This window comes from Meles meles, chromosome 5 (genome assembly GCF_922984935.1).
Source record: "Meles meles chromosome 5, mMelMel3.1 paternal haplotype, whole genome shotgun sequence".
Lineage (NCBI taxonomy): Eukaryota > Metazoa > Chordata > Mammalia > Carnivora > Mustelidae > Meles > Meles meles.
The window spans coordinates 55076771-55102041 of record NC_060070.1 but is presented as its reverse complement, the minus strand read 5'-3'; the positions used below and the strand labels follow the sequence as shown (position 1 = coordinate 55102041).

The 25271-nt window shown below is 40.0% G+C and overlaps 1 protein-coding gene across 2 annotated transcripts; it reads left to right on the top strand.

Moving 5' to 3' along the window:
- On the top strand, positions 1-25271 carry GINM1 (glycoprotein integral membrane 1). Of its 2 annotated transcripts, none has more exons than XM_046005903.1 (8): positions 1-175; positions 4700-4759; positions 4927-5023; positions 12918-13069; positions 13590-13746; positions 14332-14462; positions 16060-16223; positions 24793-25271. In XM_046005903.1, the coding sequence occupies exons 1-8, from the start codon at positions 56-58 to the stop codon at positions 24905-24907; spliced, it is 996 nt and encodes a 331-aa protein (XP_045861859.1). In that variant the 5' UTR covers positions 1-55; the 3' UTR covers positions 24908-25271. The 2 variants fall into 2 exon arrangements, with proteins under 2 accessions (XP_045861859.1, XP_045861858.1); XM_046005902.1 differs by having other exon boundaries at positions 14329-14462.

Below are 25271 nucleotides of genomic sequence, written 5' to 3'. Positions count from 1 at the left end.
TCGGGCTGGCGCGGCCCTCAGCTCTCGGCCGTCCGCCGCCGCTGGCCTGTCCAAAATGGAGGGCTCCCCGCCGGCGTCGTTTGCCCTCCGGCTGCTCCTGCTCGCGGCGCTGCTGGCCGCAGGGTGGCTGAGGACAGCTACCCGTGAGCTGCCACTGCCGCCCCAAGCCCCGCAGGTAGGGCAGGGCGGGCGCGGCTCGGCCGCTCCTTCGCACGGACCCTCCGGGGAGGCCCGGGCCGGAGCGGTAGGACGTCGGTGTCCGCATCGACGCTTCTTGCCACCGGCCGGCGGGCCAGGGGAAGGGGTCCGGGCGTCCAAGATAGGAGTGGGAGAAGCATCCAAGGAAATGGGGGCAGCCTGGGAAACGGCAGCGAGAGAGCGAAAAGGGATACTTAATGTGTGGTTAAGCCCAGTGCCGCGAAACTTGGGAATTCTTAGGGCAGTCCCAACCCTTGCCAGCCGGAGGGGATTTTGCCGTCGAAAGTACGCGACCACAAGTGCTCCCAGCCTTTTGTAATGGCGCCTTCTCGAGGTAGAGCCGGCACTGGGGCCGCGCAGTGTTGGGGAAACGTCGAAGTGGCTGTGTGAGAGAGCAAGAGCGATTCCAGGCCACCTGTCTGCTCCCGCGGCGACGGGAAGCACTGCCTTCCGCCGCGGGGTGCAGGGCTCGGGGGGGTGCGCCTACTCCGGGTCCCAGCCGCACCAGCATCCACTGGGAGCAGGCTGGAAACTCACTAATCCCATGCTTTGCCGGTAGGGCCCCCAGGTTGATTGTAAAGCAGCTGAAGTTGGATAACCACTGCGCCCTTGTACTGGAGGGTGGTTGGTTTTTTCTCGCTTTCGCGGGGCACGCATGTTGAAATAAACCAGTATTTGCCGTTCATCAGTTGAATGTATGGTTGGGAAAAGTTTGAAGATTTTAAAATGGGAGTTTTCCCAGAATGAGAAGAAACAATACAGGTATACTTTTTCTTACCCGTCAAGACTTGAATACTCTAAATTCAGGGGTGACTTACAGCATAAATATCACTTCAAAAAAAAATTTTTTTTTTACTTTGAATGACATTATTTTCTCTCTGAGAAAAAAAATAACGAGCATATCTCACTTCCAATTCTGCTGGGGCATTTCAGCAAGGCACAACAATGCAAGTCCTAAGAACCACTTGTACATGAAATTGTATACGGATCACAGTGCAACTGGCCAAAAATACGAATGTGATCGCTGAGCACCAAGACACCGAATAAAAATGAAATGATTCTTAAAGTTCTGGAATTCCACTGTCTTCCATTTTTTCCCCATTTTTAAAAAGATTTTATTTATTCATTTGACTGACAGAGATCACAAGTAGGCAGAGAGTGAGGGGGAAGTAAGCTCTCCACTGAGCAGAGAGCCCAATGAGGGACTCGATCTCAGGACCCTGAGACCATGACCTGAGCGGAAGGCAAAGGCTTTAACGCACTGAGCCACCCAGGTGCCCCTGTTTTCCAAATTTTAAAGCTTCATCATGGTCCCTTGTGAATCCAAGGATACTTAAGCCTGTCCCCATATAGTCTGAGAAAAATGCATTTTGACTGCAAGCTGAAAGTACATTGCACTGTGAGCTTAGTGAGCTTATCATTTTAGTTCTCCCTTTTAATGCCATCCTTCCACTTCTGGAAAGTCCAGATCTAAACTCAGAATTTCATAGATGAAAGAATGCTGAGCTGGGAGAGGGAGAATCGCATTCCTTAGAAATGTATATATGGGAAACTGAAGCCTCTTGATCTAAATTGTTCAATGTTTTATTTTTTTAATTTTCCTTCCTTTCTTTTCCCTTTTTTAATGTTTAAGCCCCAGTGCAGGACTTGAACTCAAGACCCTGAGATCAAGACCTTAGCTGAGACCAAGAGTTTGACCCTTAACCGACTGAGCCACCCAAGCAACCCTATTTCAAATATACAGAACATTTGAAAGAATGTTGTGGTGGTCACCAGATTAGATGAGGTCTGTCCAGTAGACTTTGGTATAATGATGGTGTTTGCTCTGTCCATTACAGTCGCCACTGGACTACTGTGGTTAGTGAGTGCTTGAAATGTGGCTGACCAGGGCAATTCAGGAACTGAGTTTTTAAATTTTAATTTTAATTAAATGTTAATAGCCACATGTGGTTATTGGGTACATACCATATTGAATAGCACAAACTTAGGCCACCGTTAACATTTTATTATACTTTATGCTTTATCATGTATCTGTTCATCTGTTCATTTTTGTATCTAACCTGATATGAATGTAAGAAAACTGAAAGTTAGGAAAATTCTCTCCATATCCCCTCAGTATGCAGAGCTACTGGATTATAGGCATTTTTCTGTTTTGTTTACATGTGCAATTGTTAGAAGTTGAGGTTACACCGATTGTAAAATAATGTAAATTTTTGTAGTACATGCTTCTAGTATTAAAATAATTTTGTCACCAAGGAGAGGCATCCAGAGGACACATACTTTCTATATGTGTAAATATTTATTTCGTATATTTCCCTGAGACTTAATTCATTTATTTTAAATGAGGTATCTATTACCTTTTTCCTTAGGAAGCTATGTGTACCAGCTGGGCATCTTGTGAGTGAAGGAATTAGAGGAAAAACTGAAAATGGGAGGGTAGAAACTTCAGTTCTGCCACCCACTCTTTAAGTCTCTGCCATCATGGCTCACAAGCTTGAACTTCCAGTTCAGTCAGAGGTTCTCAGAGCAAGAAATAGGACCTATCTCTGAACTTGAGCTCAGAAGGCAGTAAGGGACCCGGGTCACCTCTGAAATGAAATCATTCAGAAGACTAAAAAATTTAATTGAATCTGGTTCTTGCAAAATACAGCAGGATAGTGTCTGTTAATTGTCTTTTACAAACCCCAGATTTTACTAGGCAGGTGATCTATGTAAGTGCAGTAAATTACTAACAATGTAGTGTATATTCACTACTGAAAGGCAGAAGCTATGAAAAGGTTTCTTAGAATACTATCATTGGAGGGTTTTCCCTGGGCTGTTAGAAGAACAATAGAGTGTATAGTTGACGGATCCTCTAGTTTGAAAAGAGGAATTTTTGGCTGGAATTAGAACATAAAAACTATAACCACCAGTTTGATGACTTACTGAGTGTTGGTTTGTTCTAGAGTTGAGTGTATTGGTTCTGGCCCATGCTTAGTTCTAGGTTAGGACGGACCCGGAGAAAGCCAGGCTGGTTCTGAAGCTTCGTAGGCCCCCATGTAGGTTGGCAAGTGTACCAAATGTATGGCATGGACTGTCCATGCTAGAGTCCTGTTCCTTGAGTAGAATCACGTCAACCTCATACAGGTGCTTCAGTCTCATTCTCTCATTTGTTGGAAGTGTATAAAGTATTAGAGATTGTCATGGTGCCAAGAGATACTCTTGTATATTATTTTGATTATGAATAATTTTCCTATTTTCAAAGAATAACCCCTGGAAAAAAATACTTTTTATTCTAGATAACAGTATCTAACTGTGAGTCAACTTAGGGAAGGTTTTGTTTTTCAAATGACAAATTGTGAACCCTGTGAGTATTGGTGAATACTTATTAAAACAGTGCTTTCTTCTCTTTAGAAAGCATGTCATTAATAAACTTAAATATTTGAGTAACTGCTTTTGAGCATTTAGTGCCTCTCAAGGATTGTGAATAGTACATACTTGTCCACGGGCACAAGGGGTCCTATTTCAGAGGGGTTAGAGCAGGGGTGCCTGGCTGGCTGTTGTAGGAACACATGGCCTTTAAATTTGCACCTCATGTTGAGTGTAGAGATTACTAGGGGAAAAAAAAGGAAAAAAAAAAAAAAAAAGAAGGGGGTGCCTGAGTGGCTTAGATGGCAAGTGTCTGCCTTTGGCTCAGGTCTCGATCCCAAGTGCTGGGATTGAGCCCCACATCGCATCTGGCTCCCTGCTCAGCCTGCTTCTCCCTCTCCCACTCCCGCTGCTTGTGTTCTCTCTCTTGCTGTCTCTCTCTCTCTCTCTCTCGAATAAATAAATTAAAATGAAATCTTAAAAAGAAGAAGAAGGTTTAGAGCAGTTTTGTTTATGAAAATGAGAACGTTGGAAACGACTCAAATGTCCATGGATAGTAGAACAAATAAGTAAATTGGTAATCATTTGATGGGCTTTTACACAGTACTGCAAATAAATGTCTTCAACTGCATGCATTGGAAGTTTTAAATGAAAGAAGTTCCAGAAGAATCCGTACAAAATTGTTCCACTTACATAAAGCCTAGAAACAGATAAAACTAAGCAACTTATTGTTTGGAGAGAGACAAGCACAATAAAACCATAAAGAAAAGCAAGAAATGATGAAAATGGAGGGGAGGGAGGGGAACAGGACAGAGAGGGTCACGCAGGAGACTTAAAAGGTGTAGACGATACTCTGGTTTTTAACTAGGTAGTAGGTACATGAGTGTTAAGTTTTTCTCTTAAACTCTCCATTTGCATATTATATGCTCATAAATGTGACATTTCATAATGAAGTGGAAAAAATACAGATTAGGAGGAGTTGGAATTGTGAATAAGGGCATAATAAAGGCTGTAAAAATTAAAATGCTGGTTTTAAAAAATGTTCTTTTGATGTTTTGAGTGATTATACTAAATATAGTTGAGGCGAAAAGAAAAAGAATTGAGCTCTTACTTGGTGAAATGCATACCTATCCACTTCATGTGTGTTTTGCAGGACAGCATCAGAATTAACGTAACTACCCTAAAAGATGATGGGGAGGTATCCAAAGAACAGGTTTGTCTCCTTTTGATTATGTTTTAGTTTCACTGAGCTTAGTAGTAGGCAGCCTCTGTTATTTTTCCCTGCATGTCTAATTTAGTTAGATAATGTATTTTTGACATGAAGAATTTGTCATCATTTATAAGCCATTGGAATTAATGTATATGCTGCTTTATTTTAAGGTTGTTCTTAACATAACCTATGAGAGTGGACAGGTATATGTAAATGACTTTCCTGTAAATAGTGGTGTAACCCGAATAAGCTGTCAGACTTTGATAGGTGAGTACTACTAAATTATTTCCATAATTGTTCTGTTTTTAGTAATACTAAATTTGTGAAACACGTTTTTTTTTGTGATGTATTTTCATTTTAAATTAATAATATACATCATTACTGGAGTGTATAATAACACTAATGTGTTTAAAATTCAAATCCTACTTTATTTTGGTTATTCCTGGCATATTCACATTTCTTTCTCATGAGATTGTTGTTGACCAGAGCTGCATTTCTGGTAGGTTGATACCAATGTAAGAATATAAAGAGGGGTAATAAGTGGAGATTTACAAGTAAGAGGCAAAATCTTGAAGGAGTGCTTATCACAGTTGGGAGAAAATAAAGAGAAAAATGAATTGTTGCTCTAATTCTCTGGTTGCTTCTACCCTTTTGTCCAGATAATATTTTTTTAATCTTTTAAAATCTTGAGTTGTTTAAAGACAAGCAGATATGTTATGTTGTACCACCGTATTTGAAGGAAATAAGGAATATGAGAAATATGTACAGTAGTCTTACTACCTGTTTTAATATATGCATTTAAGGCAGTAAAGTTTTCTCTAAATAATTGTATTTTGTCCTTAATTTGTTACTTACTTTTTTTTTTTTTAAGATTTTATTTATTTATTTGACAGAGGGAGAGAGATCACAAGTAGGCAGAGCAGCAGGCAGAGAGAGGAGGGGAAGCAGGCTCCCTGATGAGCAGAGAGCCTGATGTGGGGCTTGATCCCAGAACCCTGAGATCATGACCTGAGCTGAAGGCAGAGGCTTAACCCACTGAGCCACGCAGGCACCCCTTGTTACTTACTTTGATAGTCATTCGGCTCACAGTGTTTTCCAGTTATTTGTAGTGAGAGTCCCTTGTCCTGTGGGTTATTTAGGAGTTACAGTGCTTAATTCCTAAACATTTTGGAACTTTTTACTGTTTCCACCTCTGTCATCAGAGGTGTACGGTGTATAATTTTAACCCCTGAAATCAGAGACTTGCTTTGTGGCTTAGCAGATAGTCAATTTTAGGAAATGGTGATGTCCAGGTGTCCTTGAAAAGAAAGTACATCATATAATTACTTGGGTATGATGTTCTACATATGTTGGGTGAAATTTTTTGTTAATTGTATTGTTCAGTCTATTAGGGAAGTACTGATTTTTGTTCATTTGTTTGCTCTGTCAGTTACTGAGAATGTATGTTAAATCTCCACTATGTAGATTTGTCTGTTCTCCCAGCTGTGTCAATTTTTGCTTTCTATCTTTTGATACAATATTACCAAATGCATACAGATTTGAAGTGGTATGTCTTCCTTGTAGATTGACTTTTTTATCATTGTAAAATGTCTTTATCTCTAGTGATACTTTTGCCTTTAAGTCAACTTTATCTATATTATTTTAACAGCAATTGCTTTTTGGCCTGGCAGATGGGAGGAAGATGGATTGTTGTGTGGTATCTTTCCATTTTTTTTTTCAGTCTTTCTGGGTCCTTACAATTCAAGTGAATCTCTAATAAGCAGCATATATTGATGGGTCTTATTTTAAATCAGTCTGTCAATCCATCTTTTATTTGGGATTTTGATTTATTTATATTAATGTTATAACTAATATATTTGGATTTAAATTTTTTTTTAATTTAAATTTTTAATCTGAATCATTTGTTTCCTGTTTGTGTCCCACCTATTCCATGTCCCTTTTTCTTCTCCTTTTGGCCCTCTTCCGGGTTTTTTATTTTTTCTTTCATCATTTCCCTCTTTTAATGGTTATCTCTGAGATCAATAAACTAGTATTTTTATCACTTCTCAAACAAAGCAAGAACCTCAGAACATGGAAACTCCATTTATTCCCTTTCTGCATTTTTGCTGTTACTGTCATACATTTTAACTCTTTGTGTTCTTAAATCCTAATATTATGCATCATGTCCACGATTTTGCAACATAATTGTTCTTATTATTTTGTGTAGTCCAGTAATCATTTATGTTTACCTCAATGGTTGCCCTTTCCATTGCTCTTCCTTCCTTCCTGAATGAAGAAATGAAGAAGGGGAACAAGAAACACACACATATGCACTCAAAACCCACACTCAGGGTGCCTGGGTGGCTCAGTGGGTTAGGCTACTGCCTTTAGCTCGCGTCATGATCCTGGGGTCCTGGGATCGAGTCCCACACCAGGCTCTCTGCTCAGCGGGGAGCCTGCTTCTCCCTCCACCCCCCACCCCGAGCCAGCCTCTCTGCCTACTTGTGATCTCTGTCTGTCAAATAAATAAAATCTTAAAAAACAAAACAAAACTAAAACCCCACACTCACTTAGTGTATATGTGTTTCATGTTCCCCTCAGGGCTCATTTTTCCTCTGCCTAAAAAATTCCCCTTAGTAGGGGATCAAGAAATCCCCTTAGTGCAGATTTGTTAGCCATGAACTATGTGAGCTTTTATTTGAAAACATCTTTACTTTGCCTGCATTTTAGGAGGATCTTTTTACTGGATGGGGAAACACAAGTTAGTACTTCATAGGTTAGTATTTTAAAGACCAGTTTTGTGGTCTTCTCCCTTCTGGAGTTTCTGTTGAGAGTATCAGGCTCATTGCTCCAGGATGGATAATAAGGTTTGGTTTTGTTTTCCTGGTTGCCTTTAATATTTTTTTCTTAGTCTTTGGTTTTCAGTAGTTTTACTGTGATGTGCCTAGGTGTAGGGTTCTTTAATCTGTGACTTCCTGTCTTTTGGGAAAATTTTTGAGCATTATCTTTTCAAAAAGTACTGTAAGTCCTCTTATTCCCTTCTTGCTTTTCATTTACATGTATGTTTGACTCTTTCATAAAGTTCCATATAAATTTTATACTGTTTTCTGTTTTTTTTTCTATCCTTTTTTTCTTTTCATTCTCTTTCATTAGCTCTGCCTAATTGAGTTATTTTCATTTACTGGACTTTACTTCTAGGGTGTCCATTTTATTCTTTTAAATTTTTTTTTCTTTTTTCTTTTGTTTTCCATCTCTTGCTCAGGCCCTGGATACTGGATAAAAAAAATATATATATATATAAAATATATATATTTATATATTATATATATTTATATATTATATATATAATTATATATATAAATATATTTATATTTATTTATTTATATTTATATAATTTATATTTATATATATATATAAATATATATATTTTTTAATTTATATATATATTTTTTTTCTAGATTTTTTTTATTCACTTGACAGAGAGAAATAACAGGTAGGCAGAGAGGCAGGCAGAGGGAGAGGAGGAAGCAGGCTCCCTGCTGAGCAGAGATCCTGATGCAGGGCTAGATCCCAGAACCCCGAAATCATGACCTGAGCCGAAGGCAGAGGCTTATCCCACTGAGCCACTCAGGCACCCTAATTTTATATATATATATTTTAAAGATTTTATTTATTTATTTATTTGACAGAGAGAGAGAGAGCACAAGTAGGCAGAGAGGCAGGCAGAGGCAGAGAGAGAAGCAGGCTCCCCACTGAACAAGGAGCTGGATGCGGGGCTCAATCCCAGGACCCTGAGCTCATGACCTGAGCTGAAGGCAGCAGCTTAACCCACTGAGCCACCCAGGCACCCCTAATTTTATATTTTTAATTTTGATTTTAGTAGCTTGCACTTACCTGGTGGAATTACTCATTTTATCACCTATTTTCTTTTATTTAAAAATTATTTATTTTAGAGAGAGTGCACATGAGCAGCAGGGCGGCGGGGGTGGGGAGGGGAGGGAGGTTGGTTCCTGGTCTGAGGGGCAGGGGGACGATGGAGAGAGTCTCAGGCAGACTGTGATGTGCGTGAACCCAACATTGGGGGCTGGATCCCATGACCACGAGATCACCATCTGAGCTGAAACCAAGAGTTGGATGCCCAACAGACTGCACCACCCAGGCACCCATTATTTCTTTTCCTTCCTTCCTTCCTTCCTTTTTTTTTTTTTTTTTAAGATTTGATTTATTTGAGAGAGAGCACGAGCAGGGGGAGGGGCAGAAGGAGAAGCAGACTCCCTATCTAGCAGGGAGCCTGACGTGGGGCTTAATCTCAGGACCCTGAGATCATGACCCAAGCCTAAGGTAGACGCTTCACTGACTCAGCCACTCAGGCGCCCCTATCATCTATTTTCTTGAACCTATTACTTTAAGTAACTTTATTTATTTTTTAAAGTAAGATTTACTTTTTTTTTTTAAAGATTTTATTTTTTTGTCAGAGAAAGAGCGAGCCACAGGCAGAGGGAGAGGCAGGCTCCCTGCTGAGTCCTGATCCAGAACTTGATCCTAGGACCCTGGGATCATTACAACCTGAGCTGAAGGCAGACGCTTAACCAACTGAGCCACCCAGCCATCCCTAACTTTAAAGTATGCCCAGTCTAATTTTTTGAGCCCCTTGGGATCTGTGTTTTCTTTTGATCCTTCTCCTTCAAAATATGTATTATTTTTGATATTGTGTACAAAAAGTTATAAAGTCTCCAGATATTATTATCTTACTCCAGAGAGGATTGACTTTAACCCCTTGCAGTCATGATAATAAGGGGCAGAATACCATAATTTTTAAGTCGAGGATTGGGCTGACTGAAGGCTGGATTCTTATCTCTGTGAGACTTAGTCTATTTCTTATTAACTGCTTTTCCCCAGATGTAGCTCATCGTAGGTCCCGAGTGAAAACTGGGGGTGATTATGAGGGCCCCTGTTTTGTGGGCCTCATACTCCGCACTGTCATTAGCCTGCCAGGGTTCTGTTTAGCTTCTTAGTGTCTTAGATAGAGGCTTGGTTTCTCGGCCCGCCCGACTTACTAATTAGCACATGTTTCTGCAGGGGGAAGACTGCATAGAATGTTCGCTTACTTCTGTTCTTCCCTTCTCTCTAGGATCTTGTAGCCATAATCTTTATTTTATGCCCCTCTGCGTGGGACTGCCCATTCAGCTCTGTTTAGCTTCTCTGCCTCTGAGTTCTTACTTTCTATTGAGCTTTGCAGCTTCTCTAGTTGTCAAGCTTGAGAATCAGTAAATGCCTTGTGGGGGCGCTGGCTGACTTTTTAACTCTCTGCTGCCTCTAGACAGATGTGGGTTTTGAGTATATATGAGTGTGTTTCTTTTTCTACATGTTTTCTGGTGGCTCTAGTGAGAAGGTTAGTATACAACAAGTTAATGCTTCATAGCTTGGAAAAGTGCTGTTGTTGGTTTAAGTAATAACTCCATTGATGGCATATTCATTAGGAATTTGCCACAGGGTGTGACCCAGCTGCCCTCTGTAACAGTTTAGTTCTAAACTTAGTAGGCCATAACAGTATTATCTCTTGGTTCCTGTAGATCAAGAATCTGAGCTTGGCCTAGCTGGGACATCTGGCTGTCCTGTAAGGTTGCAGTCCTCTCAAGGCTTTGCTGGGGAAGATCTGCTTGCTGGCTCACTCACGGCTGTTGGCAGGATTTAGAACTGTGGGACTGAGGCCTCCATTCCTTGCAAGAGGTTGGCCAGAGGCCTCCCTCCTTCCCTTGCCGCATGGACCTCTCTGTTGGGCATCTCACGAGATGGTAGCTGGCTATATTGGCTGGAGGACGAGGGAGGCCACCAGCAAGAGTGAACCCTCACAAGACAGAAGCTGCAGCCTTTATAATCTAATCACAGAAGAAACTTCCCATCACAATTACTTTATTCTATTTGTTGGAAACAAGTGACTTGGTCCAGACCATACTTGGTGGAAGGGAATAACGCAAGGACATGAATTGCCAGACTTAAGGGTCGTGGAGAGCCATTTTTGAAAGCTGCCTACCACAGGCACAAAGTCAGAATATCAAGGGCTTTTGTGCTTTTTAATTTTATTTTATTCTCCAATAGGGGTGCCAGATTTGGGGGCTGAAGAGTCACCACCTTGATGTCTTTATATGACTGTATTTTCCCCTCTATTGAATCTCTTGTGCCCTGTGCACAGCCTTTGGGCAGACAGATACACTGACAAGAAGCATGATGTTCTATGAGCAGGACCAAGGGGCAACCAGGGAAAATGCAGAGATGGACCACAGGAGAGGGGAAGTTTTACAGCTAGGAGCCTTAGAGGAGGGGAGGGAGGGAGGTTAGGCAGACCAGAATGAGAGAGCAGCAAGCGTTCCCAGAAGGAGCCTGAAGAAGGACCATTCAGAGAACTACCGAACAAGTCAGAGGGATGCCGCTGAAGGTGTCCGAGCAAGGCAGCTGTGTAGTCAGAACTCGTTACAGAAGATTAATTGTGCTCCTCTGTGTGAATGCTTTGAAGGGAGGGGGATTGAAGAAGGGAATAGTTAGGTAACCATTATGATGGTTGAGTAGTTACTGAACCACATATTCCACACCCCCACCCCCACCCCACCCCTGGTGGAAGGGAGAAATAGAAGAGAGACTGGACCTGGGGTGGCCCGAAGGAAGCAACTAACTGGATACAGGGAATGAGGGTGCAGAAGTCAAATGTAACCTCCTAACTTCTGTCCTTGCGAGTTTGGAGGAGGGAGGGTGGATTTATTTACAGAAACAGGGAAGTCAAGGAGAAACAGTTTTGTGAAGATTTAGGTTGAACTAAAAAAAAGGTTAGGTCACTTGGTTCTTAATGGAAATGTCTGTACCTGTTTCAAAAGTTAGAAATGGTAGTCTGTACCCCCCAGAGATTTTGCTTTATTGATTGGGATGAGGCTTGGGCGTCTGTACTATTCCTCAGTGGATTCTGATGCATAGTTAGGATTTAGAACCCCTAGACTGGGATTTAGAACCCCCAGACTGGTTTTGAATTGTATTGGTAACTGATGATGGCATATTTATTTTAAATTATGTATGTCTGATTCTGGATGGAATCACTGCTGAATGAAAGCCACAGAACAACAAACCTGACGTGTACTACACTGTCAGGAGAAGGCCGCCAAGTAAGGAGACAGGGTTATAAACCAAGAGCTACACTGCAAGAAAGTTAGTGCTTAAAAAAAGGCACAAACTCAGAAATACAGGGATACAGTAGCTAGAACTGCTTAAGTAGGAGTTTATTTAAAATGGATGAGAAGCCAGGGAGGAGTAGAGAACATTCCAGATATAGGGAAGAGCCCTAAGGATCTTAGGGAAGAGCACAGAATCAATTTAAACAGCTGGATCTGTATGCAGACTATCCATCTGGGTTTGATTTTGGCTGACCGTCCTCATATGATAACATTTGAGAGACTAACGTTTGAGAAGCTAAGTGCTCCTTTTCCACTGGTTTCATTGATGTATATTGATTTATCTTTTTCTGTAGTGTTTTCTGCCTCCGGAAGGTCACCGCTGGCTCTGTAGACCAGCTGCAGCTGTCACGCCCCGCCTCCACTGCTGTGGTTTCGGAGGCTCTCCGCCAGAGAAGAGTCTGGCCAGCTGCTGATCCTACCCCGTTGTCCCTTAGTGGGGAGGAATTACAGGGTGGTCCCAGCCTCTCCCCCATCCCTGCCCTCCAACAGCAACAGGTCACTTACTGGAGAAAGAATTGAGAAAACAACTTAGTGTCCTCACTGCTTTGGGGCCCCTAGATCCCTGGAGTTTGTGAATGAGTGAATGGATGGATGAATGTACTTACTTTACTATTACATGGGATTAGCTCTGTCTTCTGGTTGCTTTGTAAGTAGTTATGCCTTGTTCGTTCCTCCTTAACAAACTATGTAAAGGAATAGGAATGATGTTGCTAGTGTGGTAGTCTAAAGACCATCGAGCATTTTTCCCTTTTCAACAACTGGTAGACGTGGTGAGGATTTGTCAAGTTGTCTTTATTTTCATAAATTCTGTAACATCAGTGAAGTCGGAGATTGAGAAAGCCAAAGAAATTGTTCTGCAACTGTCTTGTTCCATGTAAATGTCATCAAAATAATCAAACACAGCATTAGATTTGGTGGCATTTGTTTTGTTCAAAGCTGTCACTACTTTTTTTTTTTAATAGTGAAGAATGGAAATCTGGAAAATATGGAGGAAAAAGAATATTTTGGAATTGTCAGTGTAAGGATTTTAGTTCATGAGTGGCCTATGACATCTGGTTCCAGTTTGCAACTAATTGTCATTCAAGAAGAGGTAGTAGAGATTGATGGAAAACAGGTATGATAATATTAGTAATTGGGAATTAAACCCTAAAGATTTATGCTGGGTATTATGCATGTGTTACATTATTGTATTATTTATTTCTGACTTGATAAGGAAGAATGGTACCTCGATCTTGCCTGTATGCAAGCATTTAGAATTTTTTACTTGTTTTAACATTTGTTTAGCATTTGAAGAAAAAATGACTATATTCATACATGTTTGTATCACTTTAAAATATTATAAACATTGGTAAATAGAGCGGATTGAAGGGATTGAATTTGGTTTATAGCTCTGCCACATTTTCCCCTGGCTAAGTAGATGAAATGGGACAGGGAGCAAGCTTCTAATACTGAATGCTAAAACACTCAGATTAAAGTTGCTAATTAAATGCCTCAAAGTGCAGGGAATGCAGAGTAATTGTGAACTGGTAAGTTTTTTAGTTAAATACAACAAAGGAGGAAAAGTTAGTTTTAGATTCTTAGGAATTGTGCCATTATTTAAAATAAAGAGTAATTGTTTCTTTTTTCTTTCTTAGGCTCAACAAAAGGATGTTACTGAAATTGATATTTTAGTTAAGAACCAGGCGATACTCAGACATTCAAACTACACCCTACCTTTGGAGGAAAGCATGTTGTATTCTATTTCCCGAGACAGCGACATTTTATTTACCCTTCCCAACCTCTCCAAAAAAGGTACTTTCAAAGGCTGTTACTTAAAGTATTAAGGAAATTATTTCTTTAGTGGATAGCTTTGTAATCATAATTAATATGTTTGGAAGTAGGCATCTTTCAGAAATGTTTTACAACATCTTTTACTTTATGTCCATTTAAGAACTTCCAGGAACCTATCTTGAGTCTTAATAGAAAGTGATCAAAACAAAAAGTGATCAGTGGTGACTGCTTGGTGACATTTTGTGGTAAATAGCTACCCTTACTTTGGGCAGTCATCACAAAATACACAATCAGAATATCGTTTAGGTACATTTAGAGAAAGAAGAATTCATTTTTTTCCACCGAAACGTGCAACTTTCTGAAAATTGGACTTCTACGTTCTGTGTGGTAGAATCATAACTGATGTAGCTCCCTCTTACTGTCTGAGTTTATGACTCCTTTCTGGCATTTAAACATGAACAGTGAAATGTTGTTTTTTTTCTCCTATGGATGGAAAAGTATATTCTTAGTATCCTACATGTGTTTGGCATAGTAACAGTAGAACTAGGAAGAGCGACACTAGTGTGTACCTAGCGTTTTGGTGACGTGGCTCTTCCTTCTCAGTAGAAGGTGTCAGCTCACTGCAGACCACCAGCCAGTATCTCCTCAGGAATGTGGAAACCACCGTAGATGAAGACGCTTTCCCTGGCAAACTACCTGAGACTCCTCTCAGAGCAGAGCCTCCGTCTTCTTACAAGGTACATCCGGTATTCGGGATTATCTATTACAGACATCTGTAGAAGAAAACAGCATTTCAGATGAGGTGGAAGCCATGAGGACTGGGAGTGTGAAATGTTAATAGTGGGCTCCTCACTGTTGGCAGTGGGAGGCTTTCAGGTTTTCCCATTTTCTTTTCTTTTCTTTTTTTTTTTTTAAAGATTTTATCCATTCATTTGTCAGAGAGAGAGCGAGTACAGGCAGACAGAGTGGCAAGCAGAGTCAGAGGGAGAAGCAGACTCCCTGCAGAGCAAGGAGCCCGATGCGGGACTCGATCCCAGGACGCTGGGATGATGACCTGAGCCGATAGCAGCTGCTTAACCAACTGAGCCACCCAGGCGTCCCGAGGTTTTCCCATTTTCTTCTCAAGTTCCATTTAATAATACAGTTAGATAATGATTATCAAGTCCCTAGATATCATTCTGGGGGGATTTTCAGCTCCAGAGTCATTCCCATATTCCTGTTTATTGATTCTGCGACTACCGTCTCAAGCACACATGCGTGTGCTCGCAACCACACACAGACACACACACACACAGACACAGAGGCCTGGGGCCCTCGGGATCTTCACAGTGACCGAGCGCATGCGGTGAAGGGTATACTTTCCCAAGTTGGACCGCATGGGTTTGAATCCTGGTCCTGCCACGTACTAGTTGCGTGATCTTAGACAAGTTCTTAGGCTCTCTAACCTCAGTTTCTTTATCTGTGCAATGGGGTATCCACTTTAATCTGTAAAATCATGCAGTTGTTACCAGGATTAAATACACTGGGTACAAATGTAAGGATGTATTTCCACCTATTAAGTACTCCTATATTACTAAGGGCGTGATACGGCTGCCTGGAAATATATTCGGGGTTTACACTGAGTATCTTGATACCTCCATACGTATTAGCTCAGCCTCTTACTTGAAATACTTTCTGTTTAAGTGAGCAAGATCAGTGGTCCAAAGGATTCCAGAGACTTTTTTTAGGTTCCCACTGACAGTTGGGATTGCCTACTTGGGGTTGTTGTAGAAACTGGTCACTTTTTGCTGCCTGAATACCAACACCCTCACTCTGAGTACATGCCTCCCTCCCCGTCCATGCACCCCGTCCATGCACCTTAGTGTCTGTTCTGATGTGTTCTGTGCCCAGTGAACTCCCCATCTGGGCCAAGAGCCACTAACACATTTGTCTTTCTCTCCTGCTGTTGTCGTCCAACTATTAGAAACCCATGGTTGCCTTTGGTCTGTTTGGCGTAGACTAGCCAAACCTCTTACCATTTAGCAATAACTTCACTTAATTTATACACAATAGTATAAATAATTGTAAAGGATAACAAAGTAACATTCCTATGCCTGTATTACTAGAATATAATTTTTAAGATTGTAAATAATTTTATCAAGGTATATTTTAAAATAAAATAGCACCCATTTAAAATGTACAGTTAGATAAGTTTTGATAAATGTAGGCACCCATGTAACCAGCATCACAGTCAAGATGCAGAATTTTATCATCGCTCAAAACTAGAACATAATTTTTAAAGTCTCTTAGAGATCAGATGGTACTTGGCTTATCTAATCAAAACTCCTCTTTTAGGTTATGTGTCAATGGATGGAAAAATTCAGAAAAGATCTGTGTAGGTTCTGGAGCAGTGTTTTTCCGGTATTCTTTATGTTTCTGAACGTCATGGTGGTTGGAATTATAGGAGCAGTTGTGGTAATAACCATCTTAAAGGTGCTCTTCCCAGTTTGTGAATACAAGTAAGTATTTTTTTTTAAGATTTTATTTATTTACTTATTTTTTTGAGAGAGAGAAAGAGCACAAGCAGGCAGAACGGCAGGCAGAGGGAGAGGGAGAAGCAGGCTCCCACTGAGCAGAGAGCCTGACTTAGGGCTAGATCCCAGAGCCCAGGGATCATGAACTGAATGGAAGGCAGCTGCTACTTCCAGGTACTCCAGTAGTTATTATTTTTAAACAGCATTAGTGTTTTTAATGATTAAAAAGTTGTATTTACTGTATTTTAGAGTACAAAATATAAATATTAGGAAGGCTATAAGATAAGATGGAGGGAAAATCATGTCTGCTTTTTTTCTAGCTTGTCTTCCAACTTTAGCAAAACTAAAACATTAATTGGATATCTGTCATGAACAAGACACTTGTCTTGGGGATTCAGATGTGAATAAGACAAACTCTACCCTCTAAGATCTTAGCCTATTAGAGAGAAAGGAACCATTGCATTTTAGTGAAAAATGCAATGTTAGACTAACAAGTGAAACAAGGGCTTCACCATGTATAATTTTCTACCTTGATCTATCTGTTTGTTTTTTCAAAGATTTTATTTGTTTATTTGACAGAGAAATCACAAGTAGGCAGAGAGGCAGGCAGAGAGGCAGGCAGAGAGAGAGGGGGAAGCAGGCTCCCTGCTGAGCAGAGAGCCCGATGTGGGGCTCGATTCCAGGACCCTGAGATCATGACCTGAGCCGAAGGCAGAGGCTTAACCCACTGAGCCACCCAGGCACCCTTCTACCTCGAAGTATCAATTTTAAATGAAGTGGATTTTAGAAGACTAGCGCAGCATTGCTAGTAACAAAGCAAAAACAAAAGAGGAAACCTCTGAACTGTTTATCAATGGTGGCTTAACTGACTAGCAAGCAATTCACATGTGCAGTGGGATTCTGTGCAGCCAAGAAGCAAAGAATCCAAAATCTATTAGGTGGGGGAAAACACTGCGTAGCATATGATCCCATTTGGGTAAAACAAAAGTATTATATATATGTGTATATAAATGCATAGGAAACTAATGGAATGACAAAATAAGTTAACTTCTAATGATGGAATGAGAACAGAGGTAGAGGTAGAGATACTTTAATTGTTTCCCTTTCTGGATGGCTTTTTTTTTTTTTAAGATTTTTTTTTTTTAATTTATTTACAGCATAACAGTATTCATTGTTTTGGCATCACACCCAGTGCTCCATGCAGTACATGCCCTCCCTATTACCCACCACCTGGTTCCTCAACCTCCCACCCCCCCCGCCCCGCCCCTTCAAAACCCTCTGGTTGTTTTTCAGAGTCCATAGTCTCTCATGGTTCATCTCCCCTTCCAGTTTCCCTCAACTCCCTCTCCTCTCCATCTCCCCATGTCCTCCATGTTATTTGTTATGCTCCACAAATAAGTGAGACCACATGATACTTGACTCTCTCTGCTTGACTTATTTAGCTCAGCATAATCTCTTCCAGTCCCGTCCATGTTGCTACAAAAGTTGGGTATTCATCCTTTCTGATGGAGGCATAATACTCCATTGTGTATATGTACCACATCTTCCTTATCCATTCATCCGTTGAAGGGCATCTTGGTTCTTTCCACAGTTTGGCGACCGTAGCCATTGCTGCAATAAACATTGGGGTACAGATGGCCCTTCTTTTCACTACATCTGTATCTTTGGGGTAAATACCCAGCAGTGCAATTGCAGGGTCATAGGGAAGCTCTATTCTTAATTTCTTGAGGAATCTCCACACTGTTCTCCAAAGTGGCTGCACTTACTTGCATTCCCACCAACAGTGTAAGAGGGTTCCCCTTTCTCCACATCCTCTCCAACACACGTTGTTTCCTGTCTTGCTAATTTTGGCCATTCTAACTGGTGTCAGGTGGTATCTCAATGTTGTTTCAATTTGAATCTCCCTGATGGCTAGTGATGATGAACATTTTTTCATGTGTCTGATAGCCATTTGTATGTCTTCGTTGGAGAAGTGTCTGTTCATATCTTCTGCCCATTTTTTGATATGATTATCTGTTTTGTGTGTGTTGAGTTTGAGAAGTTCTTTATAGATCCTGGATATCAACCTTTTGTCTGTACTGTCATTTGCAAATATCTTCTCCCATTCTGTGGGTTGCCTTTTTGTTTTGTTGACTGTTTCCTTTGCTGTGCAGAAGCTTTTGATCTTGATGAAGTCCCAAAAGTTCATTTTCGCTTTTGTTTCCTTGGCCTTTGGAGACTTATCTTGAAAGAAGTTGCTGTGGCTGATATCGAAGAGGTTACTGCCTATGTTCTCCTCTAGGATTCTGATAGATTCCTGTCTCACGTTGAGGTCTTTTATCCATTTCGAGTTTATCTTTGTGTACGGTGTAAGAGAATGGTCGAGTTTCATTCTTCTACATATCGCTGTCCAGTTTTCCCAGCACCATTTATTGAAGAGACTGTCTTTTTTCCACTGTATATTTTTTCCTGTTTTGTCGAAGATTATTTGACCATAGAGTTGAGGGTCCATATCTGGGCTCTCCACTCTGTTCCACTGGTCTATGTGTCTGTTTTTATGCCAGTACCACGCTGTCTTGGTGATCACAGCTTTGTAGTAAAGCTTGAAATCGGGTAACGTGATGCCGCCAGTTTTGTTTTTGTTTTTCAACATTTGCTTAGCAATTCGGGGTCTCTTCTGATTCCATACAAATTTTAGGATTATTTGCTCCAGCTCTTTGAAAAATACCGGTGGAATTTTGATCGGAATGGCATTAAAAGTATAGATTGCTCTAGGCAGTATAGACATTTTAACAATGTTTATTCTTCCAATCCAAGAGCATGGAACAGTCTTCCATCATTTTGTGTCTTCTTCAGTTTCTTTCATGAGTGTTCTGTAGTTCCTCGAGTACAGGTCCTTTACCTCTTTGGTTAGGTTTATTCCCAGGTATCTTATGGTTCTTGGTGCTATAGTGAATGGAATCGATTCTCTAATTTCCCTTTCTGTATTTTCATTGTTAGTGTATAAGAAAGCCACTGATTTCTGTACATTGACTTTGTATCCTGCCACGTTACTGAATTGCTGTATGAGTTCTAGTAGTTTGGGGGTGGAGTCTTTGGGGTTTTCCATATAAAGAATCATGTCATCTGCGAAGAGAGAGAGTTTGACTTCTTCCTTGCCAATTTGGATACCTTTTATTTCTCTTTATTGTCTGATTGCCGTTGCTAGAACTTCTAATACTATGTTGAACAAGAGTGGTGAGAGTGGGCATCCTTGTCGTGTTCTGATCTCAACGGGAGGGCTCCAAGCTTTTTCCCATTGAGGATGATATTTGCTGTGGGTCTTTCATAGATAGATTTTATGAAGTTCAGGAATGTTCCCTCTATCCCTATACTTTGAAGCGTTTTCATCAGGAACGGATGCTGGATTTTGTCAAATGCTTTTTCTGCATCAATTGAGAGGACCATGTGGTTCTTCTCTCTTATTGATTTGTTCTATCACATTGATTGATTTGCGAATGTTGAACCAACCTTGCAACCCAGGGATGAATCCCACCTGGTCATGGTGGATAATCTTTTTAATGTGCTGCTGGATCCTGTTTGCTAGGATCTTGTTGAGAATCTTTGCATCCATATTCATCAGTGATATTGGTCTGAAATTCTCCTTTTTGGTAGGGTCTTTGCCTGGTTTGGGGATCAGGGTAATGCTGGCTTCATAAAAAGAGTCTGGAAGTTTTCCTTCTGCTTCAATTTTTTGGAACAGCTTCAGGAGAATTGGTGTTATTTCTTCTTTGAAAGTTTGGTAGAATTCCCCAGGGAATCCGTCAGGTCCTGGGCTCTTGTTTTTTGGGAGGTTTTTGATCACTGCTTCAATCTTGTTACTAGATATCGGTCTATTCAGGTTGTCAGTTTCTTCCTGGTTCAATTTTGGGAGTTTGTAGTTTTCCAGGAATGCATCCATTTCATCTAGGTTGCTTAGCTTATTGGCATATAACTGTTGGTAATAATTTCTGATGATTGTTTCTATTTCCTTGGTGTTAGTTGTGATCTCTCCCTTTTCATTCATAATTTTATTAATTTGGGCTTTCTCTCTTTTCTTTTGGATTAGTGTGGCCAATGGTTTATCGATCTTATTGATTCTTTCAAAAAACCAGCTTCTAGTTTCATTGATACGTTCTACTGTATCTCTGGTTTCTACCTCATTGATCTCTGCTCTAATCTTGATTATTTCCCTTCTTGCATGTGGAGTTGGTTTGATTTGTTGTTGATTCTCCAGTTCTTTAAGGTGTAGAGACAGCTGGTGTATTCTGGATTTTTCAATTTTTTTGAGGGAGGCTTGGATGGCTATGTATTTCCCCCTTAGAACCGCCTTTGCTGTATCCCATAGGTTTTGGACCAAAGTGTCTTCATTCTCATTGGTTTCCATGAATTATTTAAGTTCATCTTTGATCTCCTGGTTGATCCAAGCATTCTTAAGCAAGGTGGTCTTTAGCTTCCAGGTGTTTGAGTTCCTTCTGAACTTTTCCTTGTGATTGAGTAATCTGAGAATATGCAGGGAATAATGTCAGTCTTTTGGTATCGGTTGAGTCCTGCTTTGTGACCCAGTATGTGGTCTATTCTGGAGAAGGTTCCATGTGCACTTGAGAAGAATGAGTATTCTGTTATTTTAGGGTGGAATGTTCTGTATATGTCTATGATGTCCATCTGGTCCAATGTTTCATTCAATGCTTTTATTTCTTTATTAATTTTCTGCTTCGATGATCTATTTCTGAGAGAGGCATATTAAGATCTCCTACTATTATTGTATTCATATCAATATGACTCTTTATCTTGATTAATAGTTTTTTTTTTCTGGATGGCTTTTTTTTTTAATATTTTTAATTTAATTAATTAATTTATTTATTTATTTATTTTTAAGATTTTTAATTTATTTATTTGACAGAAAGAGAGACACCAAGAGAGGGAACACAAGCAGGAGGAGTGGGAGAGGGAGAAGCAGGCTTCCCACTGAGCAGGGAGCCCAACACCAGGCTCGATCCCAGCATCCCTGGGATCATGACCTGCGCCAAAGGCAGACGCTTAACAACTGAACAACCTAGGTGCCCCTGTATGGCTTTTTTTTAACCATAAGAAATTATTTTATACATGTAAAAGCGCATTTATTGTTAGCATTTTTACAAGTTGAACAGGCAGTGGGCAACTGGCTGGCTCAGTTGCGGGAACATGCAACTCTTGATCCCTGGGGTTGCAAGTTGGAGCACCATGTTGGAAGTGGAGTTTACTTGGGAAAGAAACAAAAGAAATTTAGTAAGTTAAATAGTCATTTTAGTTGTCTTAATAGAAATAATTTTCAGTAGATAGAAATGACCACAGTTTTTGGCTTAAGTTATATTGTACCATGTTAGAAAAACCCTAGGATTTATAGGAAAAAAAAAAAGATTCAATTCAGACATTTGCTTTTCTACTTGCTTGTCGTAAGGTCTTTGAAATGCCCATTTCTTTATGTGTAACATTGAACTAAAACCTCAGAGGCTTTGTTAGAAGGCCATGATGCAAGCAAAGAGCCTGCGGAGTAAAGAAATATTAGTATCTCTCCCACCTTTTAGTTTGGTTTCCCCTGAAGAATTCACATTTCCCATTTCTTTCTGAAAATGGAAATCCTGGAACTTAATAGTTTCTTCCTTTTTCCTTTGACTGCTAGGAAGCTTGGGACCTTTTTTGAACTTTTTAGGCAAACCTGCCTAGAAAACCATGTTGCACTTTTTTTTTTTTTAATTGTTCTTTTACCAAATGTTTTGTTATGGGCATTTCTGTGGGAAGAGCTACAGTGTAAAATTAAAAACCAGATTTGCAGTATCTTGTGTCAATGGCAATTGTACTAAGGTTACTTTCTGGTAGTAAAATATTTCATCAATATGGAAATACAGAGAGCATAAATTAAACTACCTCTTCATTTCCCTGTTTTTTAATTGTTGTAACTAGAGGTGATCATGGTTAACTTTTAGAGTGTGCATCTTTTATCCAAATTCTCTGTATTGATAAAAATGTATGGTAGAGTAAATAGTATGATCCCATTTGGGTAAAACAAAAGTATTATGTTTATAATAATAAGGTTGTTTATCAGCTAGATTCCTAACTGTCCCTCAGATTGCTTTATTCACTTAACGACAGGTACATAGCTATCTCAGTGTGCCAGTAATTTTTTCCTTGGTCCCTTTATCAAGGCCAGATGAAAAGTAAAAGAAAAAATTTTTTTATTTTTATTTTATCTTACATATAAAAAAATTTATTTTTTTATTTCTTTTTAATGCTTTATTTTTATTTTAAATAGTCTTTACACTCAACGTGGGGCTTGAACTCATGACCCTAGGATTGAGAGTCACATGCTCCACCAACTGAGCCAGCCAGGCGCCCCTTTATTTCTTAATTTACATAGAGATGTATATCATTCTTACGTATATTTGCAAATGGGCTGTGTGTGCCCTCTAGGGCCCTCTAGAAAACTCTTGGAATCAGATGGGACCCTGCCACCTTCACTTCCTGTCCACCACTAGCTTTTATACAGTGTTGCTTTTTATCACAGCTGCCAAAGTCCAGCTTTGCAAAGATCTGACTTCACTGAAAGGAATGTGTAGTACAACCTGATGTTGAAACTGTGAGCTACCCTCCAAATGAAATCTTGAAAATCTACAACAGTCTGCAGGGCCCATGAGTCTGCAGTGCCACCCCAGGGGTCTTGGTGCATATGGGAACCACGGCCTTAAGACCTTTTCTTCTCAGCACATGTATTTGCTTATTGGTCCTCCTTCTGGCTGCATAGTGTTTTCCAGCATAGCTAAGCCATCATGTAACCACTCCTCCACTAGACATTCAGGTATCTTCCAGTTTCATGTTCTTTTCAATAATGCTCCCGTGTACCTTTTAAATGTACACATATCTCTTGGCACGTGTGTATTTACAGAGATAGATTCCTAAAAGTGAAATTACTGGGTCAAAGAGTATGTGTATCTTGTCAACAGCTGATAGCAGTCTTTTTTGTTTTTGCTACTGTGGACAAAAATATAATCTCATTTTAACTTGCCTTTTCTTTTTCCTTGTGTCCTTACTAGCCCAGGTCTAGCGGAGTCTAGCATCTTTGTGATAATTGGCTGTGTATTTCTCCTGTGACATGCCTGTTTATAACTTTTACCTGTTTTTCTATTGTTTTCTATCATCTTTAGTATGTGGGAGCTCTTTTTTTTTTTTTTTTTTAAAGATTTATTTTTTTGACAGATAGAGATTACAAGTAGGCAGAGAGGCAGGCAGAGAGAGACAGAGAGGAGGAAGCAGGCTCCCAGCCAAGCAGAGAGCCCGATGCAGGGCTTGATCCCAGGACCCTGGGATCATGACCTGAGCCGAATGCAGAGGCTTTAACCCGCTGAGCCACCCAGGCGCCCCTGTGGGAGCTCTTTTATCTGTTATACACACATATCTATTACAATTTAAAAAAATTTTTTAAATTAACATATAATGTATTATTAGCCCCAGGGGTACAGGTCTGTGAATTGCCAGGTTTACACTTCACAGCTTCACCATAGCACATACCTTCCCCAATGTCCATAACCCAACCTCCCTCTCCCTCCAGCAACCCTCAGTTTGTTTTGTGAGATTAAGAGTCTCCTATGGGGGGGCGCCTGGGTGGCTCAGTGGTTTAAGCCGCTGCCTTCGGCTCAGGTCATGATCTCAGGGTCCTGGGATCGAGCCCTGCATCGGGCTCTCTGCTCCGCGGGGAGCCTGCTTCCTCCTCTCTCTCTGCCTGCCTCTCTGCCTACTTGTGATCTCTCTCTGTCAAATAAATAAATAAAATCTAAAAAAAAAAAAAAAAAAGAGTCTCCTATGGTTTGTCTTATTATAATTTTTTTTTTTTATCCCAGATTACAATTTGTCTTTTACTCTTGTTTCTGGTATCATACAAAAGTTTTAAATTTAGGCTTAGAGCAATTCATGGATTTCCTTTGTGTCTTAGGATTTTAAATTTTTCTTAAATATACCTTTCCCATCATAAAATTATTTGTTTTCTTAAAACTTAGGTTTTTACCATCACTTGTGTATAGGTTAAGCTAGTTATGATTTAGTTCTTGCTTTCAAAACAGAAGCCATTGTTCCAGTTGTAATTTTCCCAGTGAGTCGGAATGCTACCTTATTATGAATGCAGTTCCCACATACATTCGTCTTTTTTCTGGACTCTCTTCTTCGCTTTGTCTCATGCTGTGCCACTAGCACGCTTTTAATTACTGTATTGTTTTAATAAAACCAGGCAACTGTCTCTGCTCTCCATTGTTCTTTTTAAAAAATGTTACAGCTATTCTTGCTATACCCCCTTGTGAACTTTCAGAATCAGCTAGATCAGTTCCATAAACAACTACCTTCTGTTGACATCTTGATTGGGATGATATTGAACTTGCAAAACAGGTCTTGGATCCAATCCAGAGACCTCCTCCTTGGACAGATACTTAAGTAACAAAAGGGAGAATACTGTGTAAAGATCCTTGAGGTAGCCTTGTCTTCCTATGAAACTGTAGACAGGAAATAATTAATTTCTATTTTTATATTTCAGAGGAATTCTTCAGTTGGATAAAGCAAATGTTATACCTGTCACAGCTATCAATTTATTTCCAGATAATCCTGAGAAAAAAAGAGCAGAAAACCTTGAAGATAAAGCATGTGTTTAAAGCACCATCTCAAATCATGGACTCTGAATTAGTCTTTTGGCTCTAAATTTGCTACTTGAATAGAATTTTCTTTAAATCGCTAAGAATCTGTTTATATACTGGGGAAATTGCTAAACAACTAAAACTGCCTAAAACTTGACCTTTAAAGTGACAAGTTAAAAGTCACCTTATTCTGTAATAGGGCTGGCTATTCAGATGATGAGAAATTTGAATGAAGTGGAAGAGAAGACATTAAGAAACTTCAAACTTACCAAAAAAAAAAAAGAGCAGGACAAATGCCATATGCCAATACTTTTCAAGGTGCCTTTGTAAAGGAAATTCTATCCACTTAATTACTATAATATATGAGACTTTATGAAAAGCA